We start from the raw sequence: 16,493 nt of genomic DNA, 5'->3' as shown, positions 1-16,493 counted from the left end.
GTAGGTTAGCAGCGTAAATACCTTGGGACTAGGAAATTCAAAGAATAATCTTTTACTGACACATTTATCAGTGTTCTTTAGTATTACAAAACAAAGTACTCTGATGTGGGACGTGGACATCCTAACCACGAGGTTGAATGTCTGCTTCTAAAAGGCTTATTATTTTTTAAAACTTATTATTGTTTTTTGGGAAGCAGATACACACAGAGACAGAGAGAAGGAATTGCCCCTAACAGCTAAGGCTGGGCCAGGGCCAGAGTCAGGAGCCGGGAATGCAACCCAGGTCTCCAACATGGATGCCAAGAATTCAGTTACTTGAGACATCCCCACTACTTTCCTGGGTCTGCACTGATGGGAAGCTGGAGTCAGGTGCCATAGCTAGGATTTTTTTTTAAAAGCTTTTATTTAATGAATGCAAATTTTATAGGTACAACTTTAGGAATATAGTAGTTCTTCTCCCCATACTCCTCTGCCACCCCCACTCCCATCCCACTTCCTACTAACTCTCCCATCCCATTCTTCATTAAGATTCATTTTTAATTAACTTTATGTACCGAAGACCAACTCTATACTAAGTAAAGATTTCAACAGTTTGCACCCACATACACACACAACGTACAAAGTACTGTTTGAGAACAAGTTTTGCAGTTAATTCTCATAGTGTAACTCATTAAGGGCAGAGGTCCTACATGGGGAGTAAGTACAGTGATTTCTATTGTTAATTTAACAATTAACACTCTAATTTATGATGTCAATGATCACCCAAGGCTCTTGCCATGAGCTGCCAAGGCTATGGAAGCCTTTTGTGACCACAAACTCCATCACCATTTAGACAAGGCCATAAGCAAAGTGGAAGTTCTCTCCTCCCTTCAGAGAAAAGTACATCCTTCTTCGATGGCTCCTTCTTTCCACTGGGGTCTCACTCACAGAGATCCTTCATATAGGATATTTTTTGCCAGTGTCTTGGCTTTCCCTGCCTGAAATGCTCTCATGGGCTTTTCAGCTACATCCAAATGCCTTAAGGACTGATTCTGAGGTCAGAGTGTTACTTAAAGCAATTGTCACTCTATGAGTCTGCTGTGTGGACTGCTTCCCATGTTGGACATTCCTTCCTTTATAATTCTATTATTATTACCAGGCATTTGATACTATTTATATGATCTCTTTAACACTTAATCCTATCTATATGTTCACTTTAACACTTAATATGATCACTTTAACAATTAAGATGGCATTTTTACCACCAATTTTAATGGGATTTGGAGACCCGTGACAACTTTTTAAACTGTACCCTTAGAAGTAAGTCCATGGGAATGTATGCAGAACTACAGCTTTACAGTTACGAACTTCCTTCTCCCTCTTATTCTCCCTCTCGTTTTTTACGGAGATCTATTTTCAATTGACTTTATATACATATGATTAACTTTATGTTAAGTAAAGAGTTCAACATATAGTATGAAAAAGAGAAAAAATATTAAAAAAAAATAAAAACCTGTTCTTCAACAGTCAAGACGAGGGCTATTCAAGTCATTGCTTCTCAAAAGTGTCAATTTCACTTCTACAGCTTTCGTTTAGGTGCACTATTAGTTCTCACAGATCAGGGAGAACATATAGTATTTGTCCCTTTAGGATTGGCTTATTTCACTAAGTATGAAGTTTTTCAGATTGCTCTATTTTGTTGCAAATGACTGGATTTCATTTCCTTACTGCTATGTAGAATTCTATAGTGTACATATCCCATAATTTCTTTATCCAGTCAGAGCTAGGACTTAAACCTAAGTACTCCTTTATGGGACATGGGTACCTTAACTGCTAAACATCTGTTCCCAAAAAGTATATTTAATGAAATAAACTTAATTTTGATCTCAATTAATCTATAATGCAATTAGTTTTCCTTAGTACTGAAAAATCAAGAATTCTAAGATTATATAAAGTCAAAGAACACAATAAATTATAAATAATAAATAATGTAAAACATATGTCAAAACTTACCTCTATACCAACAAAGAAGAAAAGACTAAACATACCTGAGTTACCACAATCAAGGTTGTAAGTGTTGCTGGCCCTTTGGAGGACAGATGTTTGTTTTTCTCCTCTATCATTTTTCACTGATTTTCTTATGTCAGAAACAAATCTTCCAATTTTCTGTTTTTGTCTGGCCTTTTCCCTGTTCTTTTCACCAGCCCTAAAAACAACTATTATTATTTTCCCTCTAATATTTGTTCTTAAAAGCCAAAAACCTAAATCCACAAATAAACAAATAAAACTATTTTAGGCAAAGAGTGGCTTTAACATTACATTTTTGTTGTATTTGAATGACAGAGAGAGAGAGAAAGAGAGAGAGAGAGAAACAAAAAACAGTGATCTCCCTTCTGCCCACAAAAGCCAGGGCTGGGCCAAGCAGCTGGGAACTCAGTATGGGTCTCTACATATGTGGCAGGGACCCAACTACTCGAGCCATCACCTGCTGTTTCTCAGGATGTGCATGAGCAGGAAGTTGGGATGGGAAGCAGATCCAACTTGAACCCAGGCACTGCAACATAGGATGCAGACATCCTAAGAGGTGAACTACCAGGCTGAATACTTGCCCCTAATCTTACATTTTTAAGCCCTCATGGTTTCCAACCCCTCTTCCATGAACTCAAGTATAAAATATTAAGTCAAAGGACTCAAATATAAACTCCTAAGTGCTTTCTACTCTATGCTATTATAATTACTACTTAAACTGATATTATTAGAAAACTACAGGACAAATTCTGCCATTTGCCTGTTTTGTAAATAAAATGTATTCAATCATAGCCATGCTCATTCAATTACATACCATCCATGGCTGCTTTTATACTATAAAAGCAAAGACAGCAGAGACAACACACCCAAAAAAATACTTATTATCCGACCCTTTACAAAAAACATTGAAAACCATCATTATAGATTATATCATTGCAGTGATTAACTTTAAAAGTCTCTTATCAACTCCTTCAGGGCAAGAATTAATCAAATTCTTTGTTTTTCCCAAAATTGCTTATAATATCTGCTACGTAGCCTATACTCAATAACTACTGACAACGAATGACCATGAAAAAGGATAAAGAACTTTAGCAAATTAACACTACACGTCTCTTAAATGGTGGGTAATTGAGCATGACTTCTTGAAACATCTCAAGTTTCATTTGCCTTCTATTCTTACTTAAGATGACAGAAATTCTAGTCAAGTGTTATTGCTTCTGAAATTATTTAAAGATAAATGACACCATCAAAACTGCTACTTCCAAAAATAAGTATCAGAAAATAAAAGCACTTTAAATAAGTACATAATTGTAAAAGCTCATTACATTTTATAACTAAAATAGATGCATTTTATTGAAATGTAAATCATACTTCAATAGTTAATTTTAAAAATTTAATACTTCACCTTAACTGTTTCAGAAAATTGTCAATATGCTCTTTCCAATTTTGTGGAAATCCAAACATAAATTTTCTTATGAGATAATTTGGATACCCTGTTTCAAGATAAATAAGCAAACAAAAATTATCAAAAAGCTCAGAATTTTAAGAGATGTAATTTATTAAATCATTCAAGAAACATGTACTTTTTGCTTACTAACTGCCAGGCACTGTTATTGATAATGACAATTCAACAGTTAATAAAGCAGACAAATTCCCTTACAGTATAAAAGAAAAAGCAAATCAATAAATATCTTATTTATCAGATGGTACTACAGGAAAGGTGGATTATGGACATCAGTATGTTAGTGGGGCAGAAGAGAGGCAGATAGCAACTTAAGGAGTCAGGAAAGTCCTCATTGGAACAGTATAATATGAACAAATTCCTGAAGATCATGAAAGAGTGGGCCTTGAAGGATATAGGGTTAAGATACTAGAAACAGGGGATGGTATTGTGAAATAGTGGTTAAAATTGCCACCTGCAATGATAGCATCCTGTATGGGCTCCAGTTTAGGTCTCAGTTGCTCTACTTACAATCCAGCTCCCTGCTACTGGTCTGGGAAAAGCAACAGGAGGTGGCCCAAGTGTTTGGGCCTCTGCCATCCAAGTGGAAGACCCAGATGAAGCTCCTGGCTTCAGCCTGGCTCAGTCCCAGCTGTTGTCATTTGGAGAGTGAACTAGTGGTTAGCAGATCTCTCTGTCTCTCCCTCTTTCTGTAACTTTTTATTTATTTGAGAGACAGAGTTACAGAGAGGGAGAGACACAGAAGTCTTCCATCCATTGGTTCACTCCCCAAATGGCCACAACAGCTAGAACTGAGCCAGTCCAAAAAGCCAGGAGCTTCTTCTGGGTCTCCCACAGAGGAGCAGAGGCCTAAGCACTTGGGCCATCTTTCACTGCTTTCCCAGGCCGTTAGCAGAGATCTGGGACTCGAATTTATGCCCACATGGGATGCCGGCGCTGCAGGTAGAAGCCTAACCTACTTTGCCACAGTGCTGGCCCCAATATATAAAGCTTTAAAAAACAAACAATTGTGAACAGAAATTGATCACTGGGACTAGTGAGATGGCACTGGTACATGCCACCTTGATGGGACTGAATTGGAATCCCCTGGTATGTTTCTAACTCTACCGTTTGAGGTAAGTCAGCTTGAGCATGTCCCGAATTGCACATCTCTTCCCTCTCTTATTCCCACTCTTACATTTAACAGCGGAGAAACTGAGGATTTAAAAATTCCTCCAAGGATTTTGGCACAGTACTGAAAGGTAAGGAAGACTCTAAGCAGATTTAAGTGAGATCTGATTTAGATTTTGAGATGCCTATAGTTTTCCAAAAGAGATGTCCAATTAGCAGATGGAAAATGAGTTGGGTGGTTATGACAAGTCTCGATTTGTGATATATGTTTTGAATATGTAATCATGTAGATGATATTTAAAGTCTAATAGGAATCAGTACAGCACTGAATATAGAAAAATCCTAAATTATTCCATTATTTAGAGATAAAGAAACCTAAACAAAGAAACTAATGAAGGACAGAGAAGTAAAATAGGGTATATTAGAAACCAAAAAAAGTATTTCAAAGAGGCAAGTGAATTAATTAATTATAATAAATGTGTACTAGTTTTAGTAATATGGAGAATGACTTTGATACAAGCTGTTTCAGTAAAGAATTAAGGTTTAAGGTATTGCAAAAGTGAGTTCAAGAAAAAAATGACAAAAGCCTCGGGTGATCACTGATGTTATAAATAAGAGTATCGACTGTTAACAGGAGACACTGTGCACTTGCTCCACATGTAGGACCTCTGTCCTTAATGAGTTGTACTATGAGAATTAACAGTAAAACTTCAAACAGTACGTTATACTTTGTGTGTCTGTGTGCAAACAGTTGAAATCTTAGGATAGAGTTGGTTTTCTGTATATAAAAATAATTAAAAATGAATCTTAATGAAGAATAGGATGGGAGAGGGAGGAGATGGGATGGTTTGGGGGTGGGATAGCAGGTATAGAGGGAAGAATCGCTATATTCCAAAAGCCTTACCTATGAAATTTATATTTATTAAATAAAAGCTTTCTAAAACAAATTGGAAAAAAAAGAAAATGGGAATGAATTTGAGAAATTTCGATATAGTAAATATAGACAAATCTCATGTTGCTATAATTTATAGCAATAATGGCTGAAAGCAATATGATTTTTAAGAGGATTTTTGTTTTATTTTTTGAAATGAGAACAGAGAATTACTAGATTGATGTCTTTGAGTGAAAATGAGAAAACTGGATCTAATACACAAATGGAGAGACTGACATAGACAAGATCATGGATCATTTGTTCACAATAAAAGCTGATACAGATATAAACAGGTGAGTAAAAGTGGTGGAGAAATTCTCTTCTGATTATTCTTATTGCTCAGGTATTCTCCTTTTACCACACCCTCCTATCCAAGAGTATGATAGAGGCATTAAAAATTTCCAAAAAATTTTAACTAGTCATCAGGGAAGATAAGAGAGTTAAACTGAATAGGGAAATATGGTAGGATACCAAGTAGCACCATGGTAACACCAAGGGGTAACGCTAAGTTGGTAATGATAAATTAAAGGTAAATTATTTGGGTGTGTTTTTCTCCAGCTAAAATCAGCAGGATGCAAGGAAAAGAGAGCAAATTAGATCACACAAGGACTGGGGTTGTGCCAGGTAGGATCAACAAAGAGAAGAACAAGGGAATTAAAATATATTCACATAAAAACTTTCTTTACAAATAAGTAGTATTTCACTTGAGTTTTCTAAATCACAAAATTTATTTATAATGTCAGTAACAATGATAACATCAGAGAAAACTGATCAACCCATAGTTTTTACCTGTTTTCAATTGTTTTAGTTTTTTAAAATACTTAGCTAAAAATTTAAAAATGTCTATTTTCATTAGAACACGTTACACAGACTAAAATAATTTATCAACTAATGATGGTCATTTACCTGCTTCTTTCATGGAAATCCGGTCTATTATTCCTTTTAATATATAAATGTTGCCTGATATAGTCTTGAGTTCATTGTGCTTAATCCGCTCTATAATTACATTACTGTGCCAATACACATTGGTGATATCTCTAGGAGAAAAAGATAGCCTAGTTAAAACCACACTTTACCAGTAGTCACAATTTGTACATATATGTATACAAATATATAACAAAGCAATTTTGCACGGTAGCCACAGCAACACTAATATGAATATTTTTAAAGATTTTTTATTTATTTATTTGACAGGTAGAGTTACAGACAGTGAGTGAGAGAGACAGAGAGAAAGGTCTCCCTTCTGTTGGTTCATTCCTCAAATGGCCACAATGGTCGGAGCTGCGCTGATCCGAAGCCAGGAGCCAGGTGCTTCTTCCTTTGTCTCCCACTCTCTGTAACTTTACCTCTCAAATAAATAAATAAAACCTTTTAAAAAAGAGAGAGAGAGAGAGAGAGAAAGAGAGAAACTTCCAACTGCTGGTTCATTCTCCAAATGGCTGCATCAGCTGGGGCTGGCCCAGGACAAAGCTAGGAGCTCAGAGCTTCTTCCAGGTCCTCCACATGGGCACAGAGGTCCAAGCATTTGGGCCATCTTCTGCTACTTTCCCAGGCATAATAGCAAGAAGCTGGATTGGAAGTGGAGCAGCCAGATCTTAAACCAGTACCAATACAGGATGCTGGCATTGCAGGCGAAGACTTAACCTGCCGTGCTACAACATCAGTCCCTACTTGTTATTTTTTTTTTTTTAAGGTTTATTTATTTGAAAGGCCGAGTTAGAGAGAGAGAGGCAGAGGCAGAAAGAGAGAAAGAGAGAGAGAGTGTCTTCCTTTAGCTTGTTCATTCCCCAAATGGCTGCAATGGCTGGGGTTGGGCTTATCTGAAGCCAGAAGCTTCTTCTGGGTCTCCCATGTGGCTGCAGGGGACCAAGAACTTGGGCCATCTTCTACTGCTTTCCCAGGCCATAGCAGAGAGCTGGATTGAAAGTGGAGCAGCCAGAACTCAAACTGGCACCCATATGGGATGCTGGCACTGTAGGCCGTGGCTTTACCTGTTCCGCCACAGCACCAGCTTCTATAGATGTCCCAGATGTAATAAAACACAGTATCAAATCACTGAACTATTATGTACTCTTCAAATTTCTAAATTAAATCTAAGAATATAAAATAGAAAGAATATGAAGATCTACTAGACAACTGCTGGATCAAATAACAAATTAATAAACAGTGATTATAATAAATAAGGAAGCTAAGTTCCTTTAATTTGACCAAATGAGATTAAACTCATACATTATACCTTACAATATTACTTCTCTTCCACTCTTTTCTGCTTTAGCAGACATTTAAATAATACTCTAAAAGCACTGTTCTCTAATGTTACAAATATGAATTCATTTAATCTTCAATACAATCCATATGTATGTAACTTTTTTTTTAAAAGTTTATTTTTTTGAAAGGCCAAGTTACAGAGAGGCAGAGAGAGAGAGGTCTTCCATCTGCTGGTTCACTCCTCAGATGGCTGCAATGTTTGGAGCTGTGCCGATCTGAGGCAGGAGCCCTAAGATTCTTCCAGGTCTCCCATGCAGGTGCAGGGGGCCTAAAAACTTGGGCCATCTTCTACTGCTTTCCCAGGCCATAGCAGAGAGCAAAACTGGAAGTGGAGCAGCTAGGACTTGAACCAGTGCCATATGGGATGCCAGCACTGCAGGAAGCAGCTTTACCTGCTATGCCACAGCGCTGGCCCTAATAATACTGTTATCATCATGGTACAGATGAAGAAACTGAGGCTGAAATAGGGTAAGTAATTTGCCCAAGTGATATAGGTAATAAGTGGCAATAATGGAGTGCATACAAAGGGAATCTACAATGCAAATTGGATATTAAGGAAACGGGCATGGGAGCTGGCACTGTGGCATACTGGGTTAAGCCACCACCTGCGACACTGGTTGGATTGTGTCCTGGTCTGATCCCACTTCTGATTCAGCTCTCTGATAGTAGCTGGGAAAAGAAACGGAAGATGGTCCAAGTGTTTGGACCTCTGCCACCCATGTGGGGGACCTGGCTCCCAGCTTCAGCCTGGCCCACTGCTTGCTGTTGCAGTGAACCAACAGATGGAATATCTCTCTTTCTCTTCCTAGCTCTCTTTCAAATAAATAAATATTTTTCAAAAAAAAGAAATGGGTACAAGGCAAGCATAAAGAGTGGACAGAAAAGATTTTTATATACTCAACTTATAAACTTCCATGTAAGTAATTTAAATGGTTTTATCTTATGTTATTATAACTTTTTTAACACTGAGAAATTGGCCGAAGAATAGGAAATGTTGCTAATAGAATAACAACACTAGGCCACTTAGCTGATGATGCTCTCACTTAGGGAAAACCAGAAAGTGCCAATGATTACTTAATACATAGTTGTAAGGCAAAGATTTAAATAATTTTGATTTTTGGGGCCAGAGCTGTGGCATAGTAGGTTAAGTTTTTGCCTGGGTGTCTGCATCCCATATGGATGCCGGTTCAAGTCCTGGCTGCTCTACTTCCAATCCAGCTCCCTGCTAATGGCCTGGGAAAGCAGCAGATGGCTCAGGTGCTTGGGACCCAGCACCCATGTGGGAGACCAGGAACAAGCTACTGTCTCCTGGCTTTGGATTGGCACAGCTCCAGCTGTTGCAGTCATTTGGGGAGTGAACCAACAGATGGAAGAACAAACTCTGTCTTTAACGCTGTCTGTAATTCTGTCTCTCAGATAAATAAATAACTTTAAAAAAATAATAATTTTGATTCCTTTTCTGGATCAGTAATTTAAAAATCTGGTTGTCTTGATTTAGATGTGAGAATATGAACTGAAATACATGTAGCAAATATTAACTGATTACATGCAATTAGGCAGATAATACCAGTCTACTTATTAGCACTTCAGGAAAAAAAGATGCAGTATACAAATTTGAGCTTTCAATATCTAAACAATAACAGGCAAATACAAGAAAGCTGGTACAGTCAACATGGCAATGATCTACATATATTCATTTTACTTTTTTGTCTAAGTTTATAACCTTATTAAAGTCTTTGTTTTATAGGAAGATGCTTTTACACTCTCGCACGAAATGATGTTAAGTTTTTATTAAACAATATATGAAATGCTATACTTACATCAATTTTCCTTCTACACATATAGCAGTATTATTATTGATGACTTTAATCATCCATTCTTGCAGCTGGATTACCTAATTAAGCATAAAACAAAGTATTTCAGTATTACTTATAGTATTAGCATTATAAAAATAATTTGCACTGAATTAAAAAACTCATCTAAGTAATTCAAGTGACTCCTTAGTGCCCATTATGTAACAATCACATTCTGTTTTGAGTAGCAATAGATAACAATCATGTATAATCAAACTAACAAGATAAAGAGACTGAACTGACAAGCTAACTATACTTCAGGTATTTTCATATCAAATATCTCAACACTGGAAAAAAATCATTTACAATTCCAAGGTATATATTATGACACAAGTCCTAAGGTAAATATTTGGCCTAGCAGTTAAGACACCTATGTCTCATATTGGAGTGCCTAGTTCAGTTCCCAGCTCTAGCTCCTAAATCCAGCTTCTAGGTGATGAAGACCCTGTGAGGTAACTTATCATAGCTGGTGGGGATCCTAGAGTGAATTCCTGGTTCCTGGCTTTGGCCCCAGTCTAGCCCTGATCATTGCAGACATTTAGGAAGTGAGTCAAAAAATAGAAGCCCTTTGTCTCTGCCTCTCAAAATTAATTATATATTTTTTTAAAGTAAACACCAAGCCCTGCAAAACACCCAGGAACTTAGAAAAAAGAGTCAATTATATCATACACTATTATACTTGCCCCCCAAATTAATTTTTCGTAAAGCTGATTTAGAGCTGCATTTCAACATTCTATAAAGTATATAAGTGACTGTTAAATCTGTATTTCATGGCATTCTACTCCACAGCAAACATCTGATTACCTCTAAAACCTCCCTATTTCAAAACAAGCAAAATATCTTTAAAAAAGAAAACTTTTTAATGACATTTGTATAGAAAGTTTATATTTTATATGAAGATTGACTTACTTTGGATGAGAAATAAAGCCAAATTAATGGAATAACCAATTTGAGCAGCCATTTACTTTATCCAAGTATATATAAACACAAATTGTACAGCTGTAGTTTTATACTGAGCCAGGAAAGATACTAAAATGAGGAAGTGGTCTTTGTTACTGCACTTCTCAATAATGTTGATTTAAAAATTATAGGTAAGATTTTGGGAAAAGGCAGTAAATAACACTCCTTTTTTTGGTCATACTTCCTACATTTGGAACTGAGATACATCAAAGCACCAGTAAAATGGAGATATTAAAATAAAAACTAACACTAGGCAGTGCTGCAAGTACCTTAGATGCACTGACTCATATTATCTTCCTAACACCAGGATTTATTTATTTATTTATTTGAAAGGCAGAGTTAGAGAGAAAGAGAGAGGGGGAGACAGAGAGATCTTCCATCCACTGTTTCACTCCCCAAATGGCTGCAACGGCTGGAGGTAGGCCAATCCAAAGCCAGGAGCCAGGAGCTTCTTCCAGTTCTCCTGTGTGGGTGTAGGGATCTCAAAGACTTGGACCGTCTTCTGCTGCTTTCTCAGACACATTTTTTAGCAAGGAGCTGGACGGGAAGTGGAGCAGCAAGAACTAGAACCAGTGCACATATGGGATGCCAGTGTTGCAGGTGGTGGCTTTACCCACTACACCACAATGTTGGCTTCTGTTACCTTCATTTAACAGATAAGTAAACTGAAAAGTTAAAATATAACTTGCCCATTTCCCACACAGCTACTTAGTGGATGAGTTATAAATCTGAGAGTATAAGCTATAGGGTACTGTATATTATACTGCATATTCAAAGTATCAAAATATTAATTATTCATTCAACAAACAAATGCTATGGTCCACCATGTTTACATGCTAATGGGAATGACCCAGAAGAAAGGAAAAAATGGAAGAGAGAATTCCAAGAACAATGTCCTCTAGGTGATAAGAGGAAATGAATGGTCCTGAAAAGGGGAAAAGGGTTGGCACCATGGCACAGAGGGTTGAACTTCTGCCTGCAAGACAGCATCCCATTTGGGGTGCTAGTTCAAGTCCCAGCTGCTCTGCTTCTGGTCCAAACTCCCTGCTAATGTGCCTGGGAAGGCAGCAGAAGATGGCCCAAGTACTTGGGCCTTTTACCCATGTGGGAGACCCATGTGAAGTTTTAGGTTCGTGGCTTCATGATGGCCCAGCCCCGGCCACTGTGGCTATTTGGGGAGTGAAATGCCACTCTTTCAAATGAAACTAAAATCTTAAAAAAAAAAAAAGAAAAAGAAAAAGAAAAAGGTTTTAAGTGCCTCTTTCCAAAAAAGGGGTGGTGGTGGAGGAATGTGATTGTAATCTGTTCATCTATTTTAATAGGAAGAAAAACAGAATATGTGGACATAGTAGTAGGAATATTGGTAGATTAGTAATGGGATTGAGATCTTTTTTAAAAAAGATTTATTTTTATTTATTTGAAAGGCAGAGTTAAAGAGAGGGGGAGAAAGCGAGAGACAGACAGACAAAGAGAGGGAGACAGAGAGAGATATCTTCCAACTGATGGTTCACTACCCAAATGGCAACAACATTGAAGGCTGGACCAGACTGAAGCTAGGAGCCAGGAGTATCTTCAGGGTATGGGGGCCCAATGACTTGGGCCATCCTCGGCTGCCTTCCCAGGTACATTAGCAGGGAGCTGGACCAGAAATGGAACAGCTGGGATCCGAACAGGCGTCATTATGGGATGCCAGCATCACAAGCAACAGCTTTACCTGCTATAACACAATGCCAGCCCCTTGAGGTTTTCAATGAATTGAGAATGAGAAGAGAAGAAGCTTAGAGGTCTCAGGAGAGAAAAAATATTAAGTACTCTTCTGAAAAAGTCAGAATGGTCAAATGATATATAATAAGACTAACGAGCAATATTGAGAGGCCACTTAAGTAAGATGTGCAGTCAAGTTTAAAATGAGACCAGTCAGCACGACTGTTTTTTTTTTTTTGGAAGGCAGTTACAGACAGAGAAGGATGGAGAAACAGAGAGAGAAAGAGATGGATCTTCCATCTGCTGGTTCACTCCCTAAATGGTCACAATGGCCAGGGCTGGGTCAAGCTAATGTAAGGAGACCAGAGCTTCTTCCATGTCTCCCAAGTGGGTAGCAGGGCCCCAAGCACTTGGGCCATCTTTCACTGCTTTCCCAGGAGCATTAGCAGGGAGCTGGATAGAAAGTAGAGCAGGTGGGTCTTGAACCGGGCCATATGGGATACTGATATGGCAGGCAGAGGTTTAATCTGCTATACAACAACGTCAGTCCCAGCACAACAGTATTTTGCTCCAGCCACGTTCAGCTCTCTAGCACAGGCACACAGCAAAAGAAGAGTTTAAATTAAATCATGGTTAGGACTTTTTTGGTTGAGAACAGAAAGAGAGAATTGAGAGTTAAAACCTATAGTAGTTATAACAAATCACAGAATAGACATATGGTAAAGAGAGAAATGAGATCATGTCAGAGTTGATGGATGGAAGTCTACCTTAATGGAGGTCAGAGTACTGATATTGAGAGATGGAAGAAGACAGGAGTCAGTAGTGAAGAATAGGATGCTTAAAACTTCGGTACATGTACTGGTAAAAACAAGGTATGGGCATGACCGGTATGGAAGGTAAAGGTAGGAGAAAAGTCAGTAAAGAGGAAGAAATCAAAGACGCCTGATGGATCATCTGTATGGATGCTGTTATCACCAGAGATGGCAGGAGACAATAGAAGCAGAAAAATTAACAGGTGTCAAGCACTTCAAAAGGAATGCAAAATCATGACCAGGAATTTGTGTTTACTATAAGACTAGGAGTTTAAGTTAACTATAAGTAAACTTAACAAGAAGGGATAAAGAGGGATTAAATATTACAGTATGTACTTCAAAACAGCTCCAGCAGGAAAGAAAAAAGAATGGCCCATGGAGCAATGAGGAGCAAGACAAACATACCTTATATCATCTCCAGGTCAAACAGAATGTTGGGTATGGAAGAAAAAGAGCCACCTCTTTAATCAGCTGTTTGTGGAAGTCATATTTTAGTTAGAGCAAAGTTAAGAAATGTTGAGAGAAGACAGGTAATAGCAGTCATAACATTTACATAGCTCAAGAAAGTACCAATGCAATATCTGGAGAATTGCAGATGAGTAAGAGAATGAGTCAGAATTAGGGGCTTTATAGAACTATGAGTACATAGGGATAACAGTCCTGCTTGAGAAGCTTAGAATTCTTATAGCAACTACTGTGGTGTCCCTTAGAGTAGCTGTCCTCAAACTTTCTTGTTCAACCTTTTTTTTTTTTTTTTTTTTTGGACAGGCAGAGTGGACAATGAGAGAGAGACAGAGAGAAAGGTCTTCCTTTGCAGTTGGTTCACCCTCCAATGGCCGCCGCGGCCGGTGTGCCGCGGCTGGCGTGCTGCGGCCGGCGCACTGCGCTGATCCGATGGCAGGAGCCAGGTACTTATCCTGGTCTCCCATGGGGTGCAGGGCCCAAGCACTTGGGCCATCCTCCACTGCACTCCCTGGCCACAGCAGAGAGCTGGCCTGGAAGAGGGGCAACGGGGACAGAATCCGGCGCCCCGACCGGGACTAGAACCTGGTGTGCCGGCGCCGCAAGGCGGAGGATTAGCCTAGTGAGCCGCGGCTCCGGCCTTGTTCAACCATTTTTAAGTCAATGTCTAAAATTTTTCATCACAAGTTTATGTATTTGCAAACATTATAATTTCTAGCAAATATATTGACACAAAACTATAGTTGTTATATCACTATTTCAAATTTAGATGAAATCTCAATGCTATCCATCATTATTCATTTAAAAATCAATGGACAAACTTGTAATAATTGGAAATTTTACCTTTCTCTTTGAACTTATTAGCTTATTTATATTTCCATTCTACTTCTTCAGAGAATTTATCCTAATGTAACTAAGCTCTAAAATCTTACTGAGCATCCTGTATTACTTTACACTTGGAAAATTTTCAAATCTTCAGATGATATAATTTGTTTCTATTTCAATTGTTCTATTAATACCAAGTACCCCAAGGACCAGTGTTGCGGTGCAATAGGTTAAGCTGCTGCTTGTGATGATAAAACCCTATAGTGGAACGCCAGTTCAAGTCTCAGCTACTCTGCTTCTGATGCTGCTTCCTATTAAGGTACCTAGGAAGACAACAGATGATGGCCCAAGTGCATAGGCCCCTGTTACTCAAATGGTGAGTGGGGGGCAGAACGGAGTTCCCAGCTCCTGGCTTGGGCCCCAGTCAAGCCCTGGCTGCTGCAGGTCATATGGAGAGTAAACCAGCAGATGGAAGATATCTATCTCTCCCTCTGATATTGTGCCTTTCAAATAAATAAATAAATCTTAAAAAAAAATAGTAAGTGCCCCAAGGATCAGGGCAAAAAGAAAAACAATAAAAATCAGGAATGAATTCAATGTTCATGCCACACAAGACATAATTGTTAGAAACTCCACAGTTCCTAATACAACAAAAAAAATTTTAACACCTGGATCTTCTTACTTCTAGCCCAGTTATTTTCACTGGGCCACAATGCTGGTACAGTAAAGAACAAAACATGAAGTTACCATCAACAATGTCAGAATATAAGAGCTTAAGCTCTTCAATAACATGGAGAAAAATATCTACATTAAAAGTTTTCCCACCTGAGTTTTTTTAACTTCATCCGTAACTGCTTCAAACACATTTGGAGGAGAAAGCTTGGAAACATTTCTTTTTGACCTTCGAGGTATTGTTACATGAAGTCTTGGACTTGCCAATATAATTTTACATGTATCTTTCATGGAATCTATAAGATCAATCTCTCTGGGCACTGTTTTTTCATTTTTGTCCTTAATTTCTTCTTGTGAAGTTCCTTCTGTTGTCATCTCACTATCAGTAACCATTAATTGACTGCCATTCTTAGTAGGAACACAATTTGTACTAAGAGTCTCAGTATTAGTATTTTGGAATTTTTCACAGGCTGACTCACTGTTCTCTATAACAAAAGTGTCCTTTTTGGATTGAGTGGTTGCAATCGTATTCTCCCTGGGGTGAAGAATTTGTTCAGTCAACTGAGCTCTGAATAATGCCTGGTTTGAGACTTTTGTAGTTGAAATATTTTCTTGTTCTTGGTTCAGAACTGGAAATTCTGCAAAACATGCAAAACAAAACAAAATTTATAGAACGACCATATGCAATAAAAGAACAAAAAAGGAGTCAATTAAAACTGTTCAATATATTGGGGCAGTGCCGTGGCGCAGTAAGTTAATCTTCCACCTGAGGTGCTGGCATCCCATATGGGGCACTGGTTCTAGTCCCAGCTGCCCCTCTTCCACTCCAGCTCTCTGCTATAGCCAGGGAAAGCAGTAGGGGATGGCCCAAGTGCTTGGGCCCCTGCACCCGCATGGGAGACCAGAAAGAAGCACCTAACTCCTGGCTTCAGACTGGCGCAGCTCCAGCCATTGTGGCCATCTGGGGAGTGAACCAATGGAAGGAAGACCTTTCTGTCTCTCCCTCTCACTGCCTGTAACTCTACTTCTCAAATAAATAAATAAAAATCTTAAAAAAAAAACCTGTTCAATATAAAAAAAAATCTTCAGATAACACTTCACCCTCCTGCCCAGTCTTTCTCTGAGTGCCTCTAAACTTTACAGTCGAAGCTTTTGTCCACAGTCAATGCTTAATATCTACCCAGGGAATATAATTACCTAGAACATCTAACAACACATTCAAGTAACAAACTTAAAAGCAAAACAAAATCAAAAGTTTACCGTAAGTTAAATTGTGCTGCACTGCTTTCTTTACCTCCTGGTGTTGAATCTTTTGCTTTACCAGAGGGAATTCTGATGACTCTAGAGGTTGAGATTTTTTCAAAAATTGAATTAGGCACAGAGAAGAAAAACCTGTCATTTTATTTATTCTTTTTTAGCAGATATAG

The 16,493-nt window shown here is 38.2% G+C and overlaps 1 protein-coding gene and 1 long non-coding RNA gene across 7 annotated transcripts in view; one reads left to right on the top strand and one right to left on the bottom strand.

Annotated features, from left to right (window-relative positions):
* Positions 1-10,562, top strand: part of LOC138844622 (uncharacterized) — a 37,158-nt gene extending 26,596 nt beyond the window's left edge. Inside the window, exon 3 of the long non-coding RNA XR_011380733.1 lies at positions 5,677-10,562. This is a non-coding gene — a long non-coding RNA (uncharacterized lncRNA). The remainder of the gene's footprint in view (positions 1-5,676) is intronic.
* Positions 1-16,493, bottom strand: part of MIS18BP1 (MIS18 binding protein 1) — a 60,890-nt gene that overhangs the window by 26,923 nt on the left and 17,474 nt on the right. For 3 of the 6 annotated variants that reach the window (XM_002717974.5, XM_008269548.4, XM_070053710.1), the window contains 6 exons: positions 16,327-16,407; positions 15,220-15,704; positions 9,599-9,672; positions 6,417-6,547; positions 3,413-3,500; positions 2,028-2,185 (listed from right to left, as the gene is read on the bottom strand). In XM_002717974.5, the coding sequence (XP_002718020.1) occupies positions 2,028-2,185; positions 3,413-3,500; positions 6,417-6,547; positions 9,599-9,672; positions 15,220-15,704; positions 16,327-16,407 (1,017 nt within the window). The remainder of the gene's footprint in view (positions 1-2,027; positions 2,186-3,412; positions 3,501-6,416; positions 6,548-9,598; positions 9,673-15,219; positions 15,705-16,326; positions 16,408-16,493) is intronic. The other 3 variants (XM_070053709.1, XM_008269549.4, XM_070053711.1) reach the window with 1 other exon arrangement.

This window comes from Oryctolagus cuniculus, chromosome 12, assembly GCF_964237555.1.
Source record: "Oryctolagus cuniculus chromosome 12, mOryCun1.1, whole genome shotgun sequence".
NCBI classification, from domain to species: domain Eukaryota; kingdom Metazoa; phylum Chordata; class Mammalia; order Lagomorpha; family Leporidae; genus Oryctolagus; species Oryctolagus cuniculus.
This window is presented reverse-complemented; position numbering and strand designations above follow the sequence as displayed.